The sequence below is a fragment of the Panthera leo genome, chromosome D3 (genome assembly GCF_018350215.1).
Source record: "Panthera leo isolate Ple1 chromosome D3, P.leo_Ple1_pat1.1, whole genome shotgun sequence".
NCBI lineage: Eukaryota > Metazoa > Chordata > Mammalia > Carnivora > Felidae > Panthera > Panthera leo.
The window spans coordinates 73,915,780-73,931,808 of NC_056690.1; the positions used below are offsets into that span (position 1 = coordinate 73,915,780).

At 39.5% G+C, this 16,029-nt stretch overlaps 1 protein-coding gene across 1 annotated transcript in view; it reads right to left on the reverse strand.

Moving 5' to 3' along the window:
• CCDC68 (coiled-coil domain containing 68) overlaps positions 1 to 16,029 on the reverse strand; it is a 38,571-nt gene that overhangs the window by 2,710 nt on the left and 19,832 nt on the right. Inside the window, exons 8-10 of the mRNA XM_042910404.1 lie at positions 11,832 to 11,937; positions 10,437 to 10,520; positions 882 to 958 (exon numbers count right to left, since the gene is read on the reverse strand). Of these exons, the coding sequence (XP_042766338.1) occupies positions 882 to 958; positions 10,437 to 10,520; positions 11,832 to 11,937 (267 nt within the window). The remainder of the gene's footprint in view (positions 1 to 881; positions 959 to 10,436; positions 10,521 to 11,831; positions 11,938 to 16,029) is intronic.

Sequence of the window (16,029 nt, forward strand, 5' to 3'; positions counted from 1 at the left end):
CCACCTGAATTCTTGGACTGATATTCATCACAGCGGGCCTGATTTTCTACCTCAGGCACTGAACAGAAGAGAGTTTCAGAAAACAGGCTTCTGCCCTAGAGGGATTAGACTGGGAAATTCAAAAGCTGCTAGAACAGGAAGTTTTTAATCACTTTTTAAATGATTCATGTAATTACAGACTATGTTTTCTTTTAAGTGATAATTTCATAGAGTATTATGGAAATAAGATTTGAGCCCAGAAGTCTTTTTTTTTTCTTTTTTTTACAACTTGTCACTTCAGATTCTGTCACCATTAGAAAGTGACTTTGATGGTTTCAACTATCGTTTTGATTGCTGTGGGTCATTATCATTGCTTGATTCAGTCATTATTAGGTAGTTATTGAAGACTCTTGCCCTTAGCAATGCAGGAAATAAAGTGAAATACAAGGAACCATTCCTGCCTTCTTGACATTTACAATCTACCTGGTTTGAGATACAGTCATGGACATTTAAATAAATACAATTTATAATTAAAGTGTTCATCAATGCTACAGAAAACAGGAGTAACAGAAAACAAGGACAATAGGGAAGATGATGTGTACTGCTTGTAGAAAGAGTTGAAGCAGATACCTGGCTTGTTTTATGGCACAAAGCAAGAAAAGATATCTAAATTTATTCATTCATTTATTCAGTAAGTATTTATATGTTAGGCTTTGAGGATTCAATGCTGAACAAATAACACAGGTCCAGTTCTCAAGAACTGGGAAACAGACAATAAACAAGTGATTACATAAGTGTTAATAGATTGGAATATTTCTCAAGTGGGATAGATGCCAACATTCATGAATGAATGTTCAACAAAGCTGTGACGGCAGATGGCAGTGGGGGAAGAAAAAACTTACCTTGTAGAGACACCCTTGGATGCTGTTGTTCTAGGAGTTTCAGACCAAAGTGCCACCTTTGTTTTTAGTTCTTTATTCTAAGGTGAAAAAAAAAATGATTACATAGGTAGCACATTGATTAGCCACATGCTTAATACTTCTGATCAACCCACCACCTACATCACTCCTTGGCAGTAAGCTTGTTGTTTCAGTCACTCTATTAAAACACAGAATGTAGCCGGTTGAGAGTCACTATTATCTCTGAAATTACAAAAACATCTTGAAGAGTACATACTTTTCCAAGGGATTAAAATAGAGTATTCTACATTAGCCTCTGAAATTCAACAGCTGAACTATGTTTGATTTTACAGTTTCTTTTATGTAGAAAGAGTTGCAAAGAACTTCACAAAATAACTTTATTAAAGAACCTTGTTAAAGACACCCACAATATTTATTACATGTTTGTCTTTCTTGTGCAATTTCTTGATTATAAACTCCATGAAAATAAGCACCATCTGTTCTTTACCATATAGTTCATGGCATTTTTAGCCTCAATTTTCTCACTGAAGCCTCCGTTTCTTGATCTCTATACTAGTGGTAAATAATACATGTCTTGCCTACCATGTTGAAGTTGTTGGAAGAAAAATCTCATATGATCATAATATTTTAAATCTGGAAACGCTCTTATAATTCTGGGAGATAATGCAATGGCTGATAATAAGGAAGGCAACAGTTTAATTTCTCAGGTACAAATCCTAGCACAGCCACTTGATAGCTTTGTGACCTCACTTAGTTTGCCTAACCTCTCTGAGCCCAATGTCCTCATCTGTAAAGTGGAATCATCGTTTTTTTCTTCGCAGGTTCTGAAATGAGATATTCAATATGTACTGTGCCCAGTGTCTGGCACAGATTCTTAAGACTTAAGATTTTCTAGTCCAAGTACCATTTTTATAACTAAAAACTGAGGTCCAAAGAGCTTAAGTGCCCAACGTCTTGTTCCTGGCAGAACCAGGGTTCAAAGTCATGTCCTTCTGCTGCAGTGCCGCTGTCTCCTCTACAGCATAGTCACACCAAGCACATTCATTCAACAGATCTGGAAAATGAGACTTAAAACAGCAAAGCATCATGCTCACGGTTGTCAGTTGGCTGCACTGGCAAGCCAGAGGTGTTTAAAGGATACACCAGTATAGTAGGGTCTGGGACTGAAGGGTGGCTCAGTGGGAGGTTGACAGGGGGTGCTATAGCTTTAAAAGAACAGTAATACACCAGCTCCAATACCTATTGGGAAACTAAGGAGTTAAAGTGTCATATTGAAGTTTAAAAGGTATTTCCTAAAAGTCCACCAGACGGCTTGGAGCAAGCCAACACGAAAATGCATGTTTTGGGGAAACATGTTAGAATTTTCATGGAAGCAAGAGGTTTAATAGTTATGCATGCCTAGCAAATGTCAAGATTTTTTCCAGGTGCTTTCCATATATCTATTCTTTGATAACTTTTATTCTTATGCATATTAAAGAAATAAGGCTGGCAAAACTCAAATTGTTTAGGTAACTTGTTTCTGATAACCCACACATTGTATATGCAGGACTCTGTTCAAATGTGCAAGCTTTATGCAATCCTGTGTGACTCCAAATCCTATGCTCTTTTCCCTGAAAGGTGTTCTTTTTCTGTAACCAGAAGAATTAGCTCAGCCTCCTTATATTACAAATAAGTAAATGGTGAGCCCCAGGAGACACAGAGATTCAATGATTTCTGAAGGGATTTCAGGTCTGATAAACATGAAACAGAAGAAAGGAAACCGTCAGGAAATTAATCAATAATTAATCTGCATCCATCCACCTATCCATCCATCTATCCAATTAGTTTCTGCCATGTCTATGGCACCAACCCATGGGCAGAGGGAATGTGAAGACGCACAAGAAAGTATGGATCTTCCTTTCCAGTACACAGCATACACAGCATGGTGGAAGTGATAAAACAAACATGTAAACATTAAAAAATAAAAAATAAAAAGTTCAGGAGATTCCCGAGGCAGTAGGTAATTAATCACTATGTAAAAGGTATAACAGAAATCAGTGAGCAGAATAATTTATGGTATTTTCATACACAAGGAGATTTCAGCTGGACCTTGAAGACAAAATGAAATGGCCTAGGTGGAAAAGAAGGGAGAAAAAGGTTCTTAAAGTGTGATCTTGGGATCTCAGCAATATCAGCGTCACCTGAGAACTTACTAGAACTACCTACCCTCAATCTCCAATAAGACCTACAGAGAAACCCAGGGTAGCCAAGGAATGTGTTTTAAGAAGCTCACTTCTTAAAGTTTTAAGTGTTTATGTGTTTTAAGATGACTCTGCCGTCTGTTCAAGTTTGAGAACCACTGGACTAAAGTGCTGGTTTTCAGTGTTGGTTGTATATTGCAATTATCTGGAGAGATTTAAAAACTAATGAATCTAGAGTCTCATCCCAGAGATTCTGTTTAACTTTGTTGCAGTCTGGGTTCAAGACTTTTCAAGACTCCATAGGTAATTCTCATGTGCTGCTAAGATGAAGAAACTAAGATAAAAACATGGAGGCAAACCATAAGAAACTCTTACACACAGAACAAACGGAGGGTTGCTGGAGGAGTGGTGGGTGGGGGGATGGGTTAGATGGGGGATGGGCATTAAGGAGGGCGCTTGTTGGGATGAGCACTGGGTGTTATATGTAAGTGATGAATCACTAAATTCTACTCCTGAAATCATTATTACGCTACATGTTAACTAACTTGGATTTCTTTTTTTTTTTTTTTAACGTTTATTTTTATTTTTGAGACAGAGAGAGACAGAGCATGAACGGGGGAAGGGCAGAGAGAGAGGGAGACACAGAATCGGAAGCAGGCTCCAGGCTCTGAGCCATCAGCCCAGAGCCCGACGCGGGGCTCGAACTCACGGACCGCGAGATCATGACCTGAGCTGAAGTCAGACGCTTAACCGACTGAGCCACCCAGGCGCCCCAACTAACTTGGATTTCAATAAAATTTAAAATAATTTTTAAAAAAGATGAAGAACCATTGAAGGAAAGCTGAGACAAGATGTGGATTTTGCCCCTTCATATCCCTCAGCATCTGTACTGCGTAATAACTAAAAAATGGAACAAAAGTCTTCACACACATTGATCATTCACTGTGACGTTTCAAGAGTCAAGCACTTAACTAAAGTCTCATGTAGGAAATGTACTTCAGATTTAATAAACTGATAATAAAGATGTTCCTTGTATAATGGAGGTAAAGCTAATATACACTCCAAACAAGTGTAGGCACATATCATTGACCAAGTATGTTGCTGAGAAAAACTCCTCTCTATACAATACTCTGCAAGTTAGGAAGCAATTCAAATCACATCATGATGACAACAAATACTAAAATAATCCAGGCTGGACAATTATGTAGAGGCTACTGGGATTTTGTCCAAAACGAATTCCTAGTTTCTCAAGTTGCTGAGTACCAAACAGCACAAAAGCATAGGAGTTATCATATTAGACTGTCTTTATTTTCATTTATCTCAACTTCCATGCTGATTTATTTCATTGGCTAGATTTAGATACTTATTTTTGATTCATGGGCTTTCATAGTTTTTCCTTTAATTAGAACAGCCATATCCACGAATTTTATTACATCGTTACTTTACAAAACTACAAATCAATGACCAGAATATGTCTGCTTTTTTATGACTCTATCCAAGGATAGTTTGACATGATTTTACAAGAAAGCCTAATTTTTTGCATACTTTCTACCAACACATTCTTGTTAAATTAAATGTTAGGGATGATGATGGTTATATAAAATAAGATAATCTTCAATGAAGATTATACCATTAGAAAATGGTATAATTTCTGAAGACACATTTCCCTATCAGCAGGTCATTAGTGAGGAAGCTAAAAATGCATGAAATGTGAGAGGAATGTCAGAGCTGAAGATTAAGATGATAAAGATATCATACAAAAGTAGAAAGAAAAATAATTTTGGTAGAGTTAAGCAGAAATTCTCCAGTGATATTAAAAAAAATTTTTAAACCTTAAAGCTTTTTAATATTTATTTATTTATTTTGAGAGAGAGACAGAGAGAGAGAGAGAGAGAGCGCAAGCAGAAAGGAGCAGAGAGAGAGAGAGAGGGAGAGAGAGAATCCCATGCAGGCTCTGTCCTTTAAGCACAGAGCCCAACGAGGGGGCACAATCCCATGAACCATGAGATCATGACCTGAGCCAAAATCAAGAGTCTGATGCTTAACTTACTGAGCCACTCAGACACCCCAAAGATTGTTTTTTTAAAGAATAGAGTTATATGAGTGTATATATCTCCCTTGCAGAGAGGGGGGAAAAATACCCTGCTAGAACAGAAAGAATGTCATAGAAAAAAGTATTTGTTACCAAAAAAAGTATTTGTTACCATGACTCAAAAAACTGGAAAATGGAAATCATTTTAATATAGGAAATGTGACCATGACTAAAATAAATGTAAAAGGTCTGGCAAATTTAATGACTTCATTTCTAAACACATAATGTATGTACACACATATATTTCACACATTAATATAAGCACATGCACATACACACCCCCTGAGCACACACTTAATTTAATCACTCAGATAAACAGATTTTGTGGTGGTGATGGGGGGAGGGGAGCAGGTGCTTCCAAGGCAAGAAGACTCCAATGCAGCCAAGTGACGTTGAACGAGTTTCTTAACTTCTCTGAATCTCAGTTTAACCAGTTATGAAATGTAGTAATAACTTTCTCCCAGAGTAGTTTTGAGGATTAAATAAAATGAAGCATGTAAGCATGCCTAAAAAGAGATGAATGCTTTTGGTATGGATGAGAAAACTATGCTGTCTGTGTGGTTTAGACTGGTGATGTGCTTACACAGGTTGTTCAAGCTCAGGTGACCACTTTTTATAAATGGAATCAATTCATCCTGTTACATAATGGATTCTAAAATAGGCAGCGGTCTTAAATTTGCAGTGAAAGCCAGCCTACCCCTGCGTATATCATCCCAGTTAAGAACTTCATAATAATCACTGACTAGGACCAGACCAGAAATAGGCTAACCATGGCTCAAGCACTCACTAAATTCAAGTACGTGGTCAAATATCACAGGTCCAGAGATGCTTTTCCTGATTCCCATCACTCTCTAACATATTGTCATATTCTACACTTTTCAGAACACTTATTCTCCCCAATTGTTTATTTACTTGTTTATGTGTTATTATCTGTATTTTCAAATAAAGTATAAGCTAGATGAGGTCAGGGACAGTCTGTTCTGTGCATTACCCATATACTCAACATTTGAAACATTTCCTGGTACATCATAAAGACACATAACTATTTGATGGATAAATTAAATTCATGTGGTTTGGACTTTATAAAGCTGAAGTGGTTACTGTAAAATTCCTTGCTGTGAAGGAAAAGATTTATCTACAGAAGATAATAAATTTTGAGAATATATAAAGGCATTCATCCAATAGTGCCATAGTTTGAAGTCTTTTTGTAAAAGAAAACATTAATATATAGTGGCTTGAATCAAGCTATCTACAGAGAATCTGAGACAGTATTGAGAGGTGCTTTCACATCACTGCAAAGAGTCTGTGGCCAACCAAGAAGTTTCCACGAGGGGAACAAATCTGTTGCTTTCTCATATCATGCCAAGTGGCTAATCAGCAATTATTTGCTGAACTTTTGAGAAAATAGAAACATAGTACACTGGAAACAAATACATTGTTCTGGTAGTACCATTGATACCTTGATCCTGTGATGACAGCTGGCACTTCATTACGTCTGACCCAGAATCCAGAACCACAATGCAGTGAAAGCCCAGAGACAGGTAATCTCTCCAATTAAAATGTATTACCAAAGTGCAGTGAGTAAAGCAAGAGGGCACTGGAGCCAAAACAGGCAGATACACCATTGGAACAGATTTCCAACATGAAAGTTCAGTTTAGGATAAAAGGCATTTCAAATGCATGAAAAAAGCCCAGACTTCTCAGTAAAGTGAGACAACTAAAAAGTTAGATCCCTACCTCACACCAAACTTCATGAATTACATGTAAACTTGGATTTAAATGAGATTCCCAATCCAAAATGGGAATCTGAGAACATGTGTTTATCATCTCCCCCTTCTTATATTTTATTAAAATAATAACAAATGATTTCTATGTATTAAAATCTCTTAGTAATAGAGAGGGGGGAAAAAGACTATCAGCAGATTGGAAATATGAGGACTGAAGGACTGTTGACTGCCAGAGCAGAGGCAGCTGCAGATGGGCCTGTGGCCACTGAGGGAGATGACTGATCCTGCAGAAACCTAGAAGTCAGAGAACACATTATCAAAAACCTTAAAAATGGATATACTCTGAGTTACCAATTCCACTTCTAAAAATGTATCTTAAGGAAGGAAGTAAATATATAAATGATTAGTGATCTTTGTATAAAGATGTTGAATTCAGTGTTGTTCACAGAAGCAATACTGAGGGGTGCCTGGGTGGCTCCGTTGGTTAAGCGTCCGACTTCTGCTCAGGTCATGATTTCGCAGTTCATGAGTTCAAGCCCCACATCGGGCTCTGTGCTGACAGTTTGGAACCTGGAGACTGCTTCAGATTCTGTGTCTCCCTCTCTCTCTGCCCCTCCCTGCTCATGCTCTGTCTCTCTCTCTCTCTCAAAAATAAATAAACATTAAAAAAATTCAAAACAAAACAAAACAAAACAACAACAACAAAAACCCCACAAATGTAATACTGAAAAACAATCTAAGGTCCAACAATAAGGAGTGAGTTAATTAAATTATTGTAGATCAATATAGTGGCCATTTAAAGATAATACAAATGAAATCTGTTTGGTAAGCATAGACTTCTTGATATATTGTTATATAGAGAAAAAGACTCCTTGGCATGGTCTCTTCCTACTTTTCCAATGTCATTCCATGCTATTACATACTACTCTCAGATTAGAAGCAATCACAATAGCTCCCTGTCCTTCTGCCTGACCTGCCCTACCACCCAGTTTTCCACTAAGCTCAGATTAAAACTCATTTTCTTAGAGAGCTTGCTCCCACCCACCAATCTAAATCTTCTATCCAGGTGTTCTCTCTCAGAATACCTTGTTCTTTTCTGGCAGAATGCTTCCAAAATATTGCAAGTTACGTGTTCATTTATGTGTCTGTCTCCCTCTCTAGGCAGTAAAGTCCAGAGTGCAGGGCTCACTTATGTCTATTTTATTCACTATTGTTTTCCCTACCTTAGCATCTACATCATAGTAGCCACTCAATAGGTACTTATAGAATTAACTACAAGATTGATGATGTGAGCAAATGAGTGAAATGAATAAAAGCTTAAAAATACAATGAAATAGGGGCTCCTGGGTGGCTCAGTTGGTTACGTGTACGACTTCAGCTCGGATCATGATCTCACAGTTCATGAGTTGGAGCCCTGCATCAGGCTCTCTGCTGTCGGCACAGAGCCTGCTTCGGATCCTCTGTCCCCGTCTCTCCCCACCCCTCCCTGTCTACCTCTCTGTCTCGAAAATAAATAAACATTTAAAATAAATTAAATAAATTAAATAAATAAAAATACAGTGATATAGACATTATGCCATAAATAGTCTATATGTTTAATACCTATGCACACATATGTACCAGCTACATGAGTCCCATAGAAAAACAGATATACACAACTGTGCTGACTCATGGGTGGCAGGTTTGCATAATTTTCTTATTATATTTGGTTATCCATATTTCTTAATTTATATAGAAACGAATGACTATATATTAGTTACATACAAATCATAAAAGAAAAAATATTCCCTCAAGTAACATTTGCCAAAATGTTTGCCAAAAGTACACAAAGCTGTGAGGAAATACCCTTAGATACCTTTCTTGGGAGGAAGAGGCTCAAAGGGATATGAATCCCATCATCTGAGGCCCCTTGAAACTGACCAGCCGTTACTGGGCACCGGAGAGGAAACCAGTTTTGAGCCAATTATTCCAGAAAAAACGTCGCATTTTTCAACTGCACAGAGATGCAAGTATTTTTATCAACCAGTCACATGTAACCTAAAGAAGGTGAAAATCTAAGAAAAGCCCGAGGCTTCGAGGCCCCAACCTCCAGGACAGAGAGAACAGTGGTCCTCTGGGAAGGTCGACATGGCAAAACACGGCAATGGTTACAAAAGTTAAGACGTAAACGTATTTACGGCTCTTCACGTTATTGTGATTTGTTTGGGGAAAGCAGAAAGAACGCGACGGTGCGAGAAACGGTGTGGCAGTGTGGTGGGAGTATGGTGGTGCGGCTCTTCTCTGGGCTACCCTGTGGGGGGAGAAAAGCCCCCAGAGAGGAGAAGAAATCTAGTGGAAGTCAGAGCATCTCTGTATTCCTCGGGACAGGAGTGCATGGCAGGAAGTCGAAACACAGAAGAATGAAGTAGAAAAGCTGACCCGTCCAGGCGGCGAATGATGAGTCTCTGACAGAGAAGGAAGCGGTGGCTCTGAGCACCAGCGAGAGCCCAGGTGGACGCAGCTGTGGCATCTTGGGCACTCCAGCCACCCCTGTGTGGGCTTTGCTGCACTTGCTGGGAGGTGGGGCACGGCCGAGCCTGGGTCTGTAGCCAAAAGTCTATAAAGGGCCTCCCTAGTGAAGCGTAGATGAGCGGGCGGGAAGAAAAGCGTGTTTCTGATGGTAAATTATGAAGCGTTATGCTAGGCTTCAGGTTTCAAAACACTGAAAAATAAGAAAATTACAACAGGCTTCTTGAAGTGGGTGAGCCCTGATGCAAAGGGCGGAAGCCGCGATCGATGTGAAAGATAAATGAGGAGGAAAGAGAGGAGCACCTGGGTGGCTCAGTCGGTTAAGCGTCCGACGTTGGCTCAGGTCAAGATCTTGTGGTTTGTGAGTTCAAGCCCCACCTCAGGCTCTGCGCTGACAGCCTGGAGCCCGCTTTGGATTCTGCGTCTCCCTCTCTCTGCCCATTGCCTGCTCACACTCTGTTTCTCTCTCTCAAAAGTAAGTAAACATTAAAAAAAATTTAAAAAAGAGGAGAAAAAAGGACATCTCAGGGCAGGAAAGAGACAAAGATATAAGACAGCAAAGCCAGCTACCTGGCTGGGTCTGAATTCACACAAGGTGGTCTTGACCAGGCTTCAAATTCACGTCCACCTGTTATTTTGTATCTCCCCAATATAGCAAGCATTCTGGAATATTTGGGTGAGCTTTCCACAGTTATTTAATAGTATTTAATGTTATAAAATAATGTTTAATACTTTAATGTTATTAAGAGTACCTCTCCCACAAATCTATAATTTCTTATGCACAGAAGACACACATCTACCCACACTCACAAAAAGACGCTCATATATACACACAGACACAAGTACACTCACACAGAGATACTCAGGCACAATGACACACACACCCGTGCACACACAGACTCACTGTGTCACAGTGGCACACGAGCACACACGACACATCCACACACAGGCTCATGGAGACACCGAGAACCCACACACACACTCACCCGCAATCAATCATACTGAAATATACATCACATTCCCTCCTTACCTGGGCTTCAAGTATGTTAACTTTTTCTTTCAGATTTTCAATCCTTTTATCTTGTTCTTTCAAATTAGTTTTTAATCCTTCCATCTAAGAATTAGGAAACACAATTGGAAGAATCTCGTCAGACAACAGGGAAGTTACTTAAGTCAGAAATTGCACAGGTTTTTAGGGTCAACTGGCGCCCATCAAGTTAAAAAATTAAATCCCAAAGCACTAGCGGGCTCAGCAGGTTGCAGGAAATAGCAGGGCACATTGGCACCTGGGGAGGAGAGCACGTGGCAGTCCTATTAAACACTGTCATCTTTGGAAAACCTGTTTAAACCGAATCCAGCGGGCACTCATCCTGTGGGAAGCAGCTTTGGCCATCACTGTCTCCACAGCATAACGTTTTCCTACTGAGGGTACAGAGGTGGGTGGCCGTCACGCAAGGCCACCGCCTGGCACGGGGAAGCTCCCCGAGGCAGAGATCTGGTCAGCCTGCGGCATCACGAGCTGAGCCTGCTTTGCTTGGGAAGAAAAGCATCTGCCAAGAAACAATGCGGAACTGGGGAGGTGGGGTATGAAGACCAGAACAGAGCGGGAAGAGAAGAAACCCAGGGGTTCTAAGGCCGATTCCGCCACTGTCATTTCTGTCACTGAACTACTCTGAGCCTCAGTTTTCTCATCTGGAAAATGAGAATCTGGGATACCCTCTAAGTCCCTCCGGGCTCTCAAGTGCCATGACTCAATTCTCTGCGCTTTTGGTGAGGTCCTAGCCAAATGTTTTATTTGTGTCGGGGTGGTATGAGAGGTATTTGGAAGGATTCCTTTTGGAAATATTAGGTAGTAAAAAATGATGGAAGGTCTAATTTTAAGTCTAAAGCAGAGCCCTCAAACCAGATCAATAGATATCTTGAAATAAACTGGATGCGTACACAATCCACCGTCCATCTGGCTGCTACCGCAATTACCTCTTCTCTTTCACCTGCCAGGACGTTTCCAGAGAAGAATGGCCAGGCTACACCCCTGTCCCCACACACCTACTAAGTAAATTTGCTGTTTATGAGGTTATAAAAACACATCATCGTGTCCTCAGAAAGGGCTGAATCTTCTAACCTCCAAAATCGTCTAAAAAAACAGTGTACATTCTCCGGCTCAGAACCCCTTTTACAAAATCATGGAAACAACTAAAGAGCAGTTAAACACAATTTCCCAAATATCTTCATTGAGAACACTACAGGTGTTGACATAGAGACAAAAGAAGGCATTGAACACAGGGTCATGCTGCCTGGGAATAAAAAGGAAATGTCAGCGGGGAGAAGAATCTCACTGCTTGTAAGGTCCAGACAAGCTGCCTGTATTCGGTCTTCGCACTGTAAACATCCCGTCTACCAGAGAAACACACTTGATTAATCTGACCTCCTGGATGACGCTGCGCAGGTTCTGATGTTGGGAATGAATCACAAACTGCAGATGAGAGGTCTGCTCCTGGAGAAGGGCAATCTCCATTTGAAGATCGTGGCAACTGGAAACGCAAAAGGAAAAAGAGATTTGCTGAAGCATGGAGCAGCTCATTTTTACAGCTAAGCTGCCAGGCTGTCCTCACACACGACCTTGTTACTGGGCATCACGTGGGAAAGACGCTGGGGGCCCCATATGCCACACAAGACACTGAAGATAAACAGCCACAAAGTGGTCTCTGATGAGCTCAGACACGAACTTGAATGAGAATATCCATTCATGTCAACTCCCTCCTGGCCATCTGTGACTTCCCTCCCTCCAGAAGGTAGTTGAGTCAACCTGTATTGAACCAGATGAAGCACTCACATATCTAACCTGTCGTGCCTATGAGCACCCACAGATCTAGAACTCAGTGGGATGCACAGATAATTATGTAAGGATAGCAGGGCTAGAATATGGGGGGCCAGGAATGCAGACTTTATATACAATGAGAAACCAATTTCTAATGATACACAGTTGGTGTGTGTTGTGGATTGACTGTGTTTGTCTTTTATTATTATCATTATCATTATTACTATTATTATTTCGGCTTCCTACTTTGGGTATTCTACCACCTATAAATAGAGCATAAAAAAAGGAAATTAAATTCCAGCTAATATTTTGAGTCCACATCAACCATTGTGAAAAAAAGATGGATGATGTTTGAATTTAGATTATTCATACTTTTCCAAAACTCCATTTAGGTAACTGGAACTGATTATACAGCTTTTGACTTGCCAATATTTTCTTCTTGCCAATATTATTTTAGTTTTGAGGCAGCATGCATTGTGGCCAGGTCACCAAGCTTGGAAGCACTGTGACAGTCCATAGCAGATGGAATAATCCCTACTTTCATTACTTTACAGGAATATACTTAAAGAGGTAAGTGAATATGCTTGGGAAAATAAGCTTTTACACAGTAATATATTAATTTTTGTAGCTATTAAGGTTTTATAGTTAGTAGCCACCACCAATGAGATTGCAATTCTGATTTTTATAGCCTCTACAAACATTGCAAAGGTCATGGACATTCATGTGACACTACAGAACATATTCTCATTTGAAAAAAAAAGAGAGTTTCATTTTGTTTCACATCATGTACTAAAATATTGCTTCTCAAACTTAATATGCATTGGAGGATCTTGTTAAATCATGAGGGAATCTTGTTAAAATGCACATCTGATCCAGCAGGCTGGGGTCGGGCTTGGGATTCTGCTTTTTCAATAGGCTCCAGGTTGTTGCCAAGGAGTCTGCCTGCCCATGAACCACTGAGGTTGGCTCGATATCTCCTACTGTATAATGTACTCTCTCAAAGCCAAGTAACTTGCAGGCAACTTGTAATATTTAAGACAGTCTTTTCATTGTTCCCCTGTTTTGGTTTTGCATGAGAGAGCTTTAAAAATAGTTTGTTTCACTGTAGAAAAAATTAATTTCTATAAAACTACAGAAGTTCTTGCGTAAGTACCAATATTATATAATGTTAGCCGTTACTCTGTACTTATCCTATGGAATTAAATAATATATGCTATAAAAATACCATGCAATTACACAAAATATATGTAAAATGTAGTTCATTATTGTTCACAGCATAAAAATTGGAACGCTAAATGTTCATCAACAGAAGACTAATAAAACAAATTATGCTAGATCCATGCCATTTTTATTTTACATATACATATATGTTACAGAGATAGGCCAATAGACTTGACTTATATCAAAGATGATTCTGCAGAATTTTATAAAAAGGATGGTCTTTTCAACAAACGAAGAGACAACTTCAGTTGTTCTGAGACAACTCTACATTCATATTAAAAAAAAAAAAAGAAAATTAATCCCGACCTCACCTCATAAGAAAAAGAAATTCCATGTAGATTGTAAATAAGCTGGAGACCCCAAAGACCTTTAGAATATAATATAGAAGAACACCTTCATGAATCTGCAATAGGCAAAGGTTTTTTAAAATAGCATTCAAGACAGTATTAGCCACAAAGTTAATTTTGACTAGACGAAAATGAAAATCTTCTAGTCATCAAATGAGAGGGTAGAGGATAGCCTCAGAATATTGAACTGAAATGACTAATAAAGGCATGTACTCGGGATCTATAAGGACCACATCTACCCATAAACAAGACGGATACCCCAGTAGAAAAATTAGAAAGGGACTTGAAGAGGCACTGCCCAAAAAAGAGGAGTTTAGGACATATGGGGCAGAGAAGGCAGACAAAGGTCTGCCCAACAGCTGGTGCTAAGACTCAAAACTGCTCCGGTGAAGAGGGAAAACAGAGAGAAGAAGAAGGAAGGAGGAGTCACTCAGGACGTCCTGGGAAATAGCGAGAAAGAACTCAGGATTCCTTACAGAGGCAGGCTGGCTTTGAATATTTATAAACTGTTCACAAACCCATAAGAAAATTAAAAAATAAAATATAAACTTGTAAAAATGTTGAAGACCAGTATTCAAAATGGTCTCATTGTGTCCTTCGATGACCCAAAACTCAGACCAAAGGGGAAAAAACGATGGTTTTAGAAGATGGGGCGGGGTGGACCTTGCGCTCCTCAAAATATGAAGCTCAGGAAATTTCTCCACCTATTCCACGACGGTGTTACCATAGAAGTCACTGTAGATAAATAAAAACCTGAAAGAGGTCTCAAGTGGAAGAAAATATTTCTAGCAGCATTCTTGAAAACACAGGGCTTTCATTTCAGGCTTATCTGTATTAATACATAGAACAGGGACTAATATAAATCGGAGAAATTCTCTCTTAGGATTGTCCAAATATGTCCAAATATGAAACCTAGTCACCCACTTAAGGTCTTTAAGTGCGGGAATATACTGAAATCAGCTGCCATTTGAGCTCCCTTTAATCTCCGCTCTTTATCTTTCAGTGAAAGCACTCAACCTTAATAAAGAGGTACTAACGCAAAACAGCAGGAAGAAAACATTACAAAGGCCAGGCCTAGAAAAGGATACCAAGCCCTAACAAATATCTGATTCACGCTCTGCCTCCCAGTGTCTCAATACAAATATAAAGTAAACGCTGAAATTAAAATACCTTTGAAAAACTTACACTGGGAAGATGCAGGTGTATTTTTCCCTACTCTTCCCACTGAGTACAACCAAAAACACAAGACGACTCTGGAAGGTGGAGAAGAAGGCAGATCAGCTCAAGACCTGAGAATCCAAGGAACAACACAATGTTGAGTTCTTTGGGTTTTCTTTTTGCCTCATATATCCCAGACTCAGAGCTGAAAAAATCTGCAGCCTGGAAATGCCAATGGGAGCAGACAAAAAAATGCCCCATCAACAAGAGAGGAAAAGCTTGGCCCTATCCTTTTGAGGAGGGGAATTGGGAATCCTCTCTGCATTCAGAGCACCAATCCTATCTTTAACTTGCAGAAATGTAAAAACGAATGGCTTAGCCTTTAGTAATATGGGACCATTATAGCATAAGTACTTGGCGAGAAGCGAACCCTCAATCGCTTTGATGACCAATGTCTGCCAATCACTTGGCCAAAGGAAATTTAATTAATGGAGAATTGTCTCCAGTGTGTCCATTCATCAGGATACTTTAAAACCTATCTTAGGGTTAACTTACACCATCAGAGGGCAACATTATTCAACTGCATTGCCCTCTACTCCAAACTTACAATGGCTTTGACTGAATTGTTTTCTGACATCATGTTATTCTTTTGTAGAGGATTTTTCTGAGGTACAGCTCCTGTGTTTCTCAAAAGGATAACTCTAAAATGGACCTTTGTTATATCACAAGGCAGAGGGACAGGTTGGAAAACTGCCTTCTGCTCATAGACACACAGGGGAATTAGGAAACCAGTTCGAGGGAAAGTCTCCAGAGGTCTCCAGAAATGAAAGAAGGTCAAATATCCTCTATAGCAAAATGAGAACAGACTGCTCTAAGAATTCTAGAACCCAAGCTCCCTAGAGGCTGTGTAATGGCTTCAGTTAGAAACTCTGCTCTCTCCCTAAAAAGCTAAGAATGGATTAAATTAAATAAGGTACCTGGGGTTATTCTATCTGTCAACAGCAAAACACCATACATGCGGTGGTTTATTAGTGATGGTAGTAGAAATATGGACTCAACCTTGTTTTTAATGAGATGCT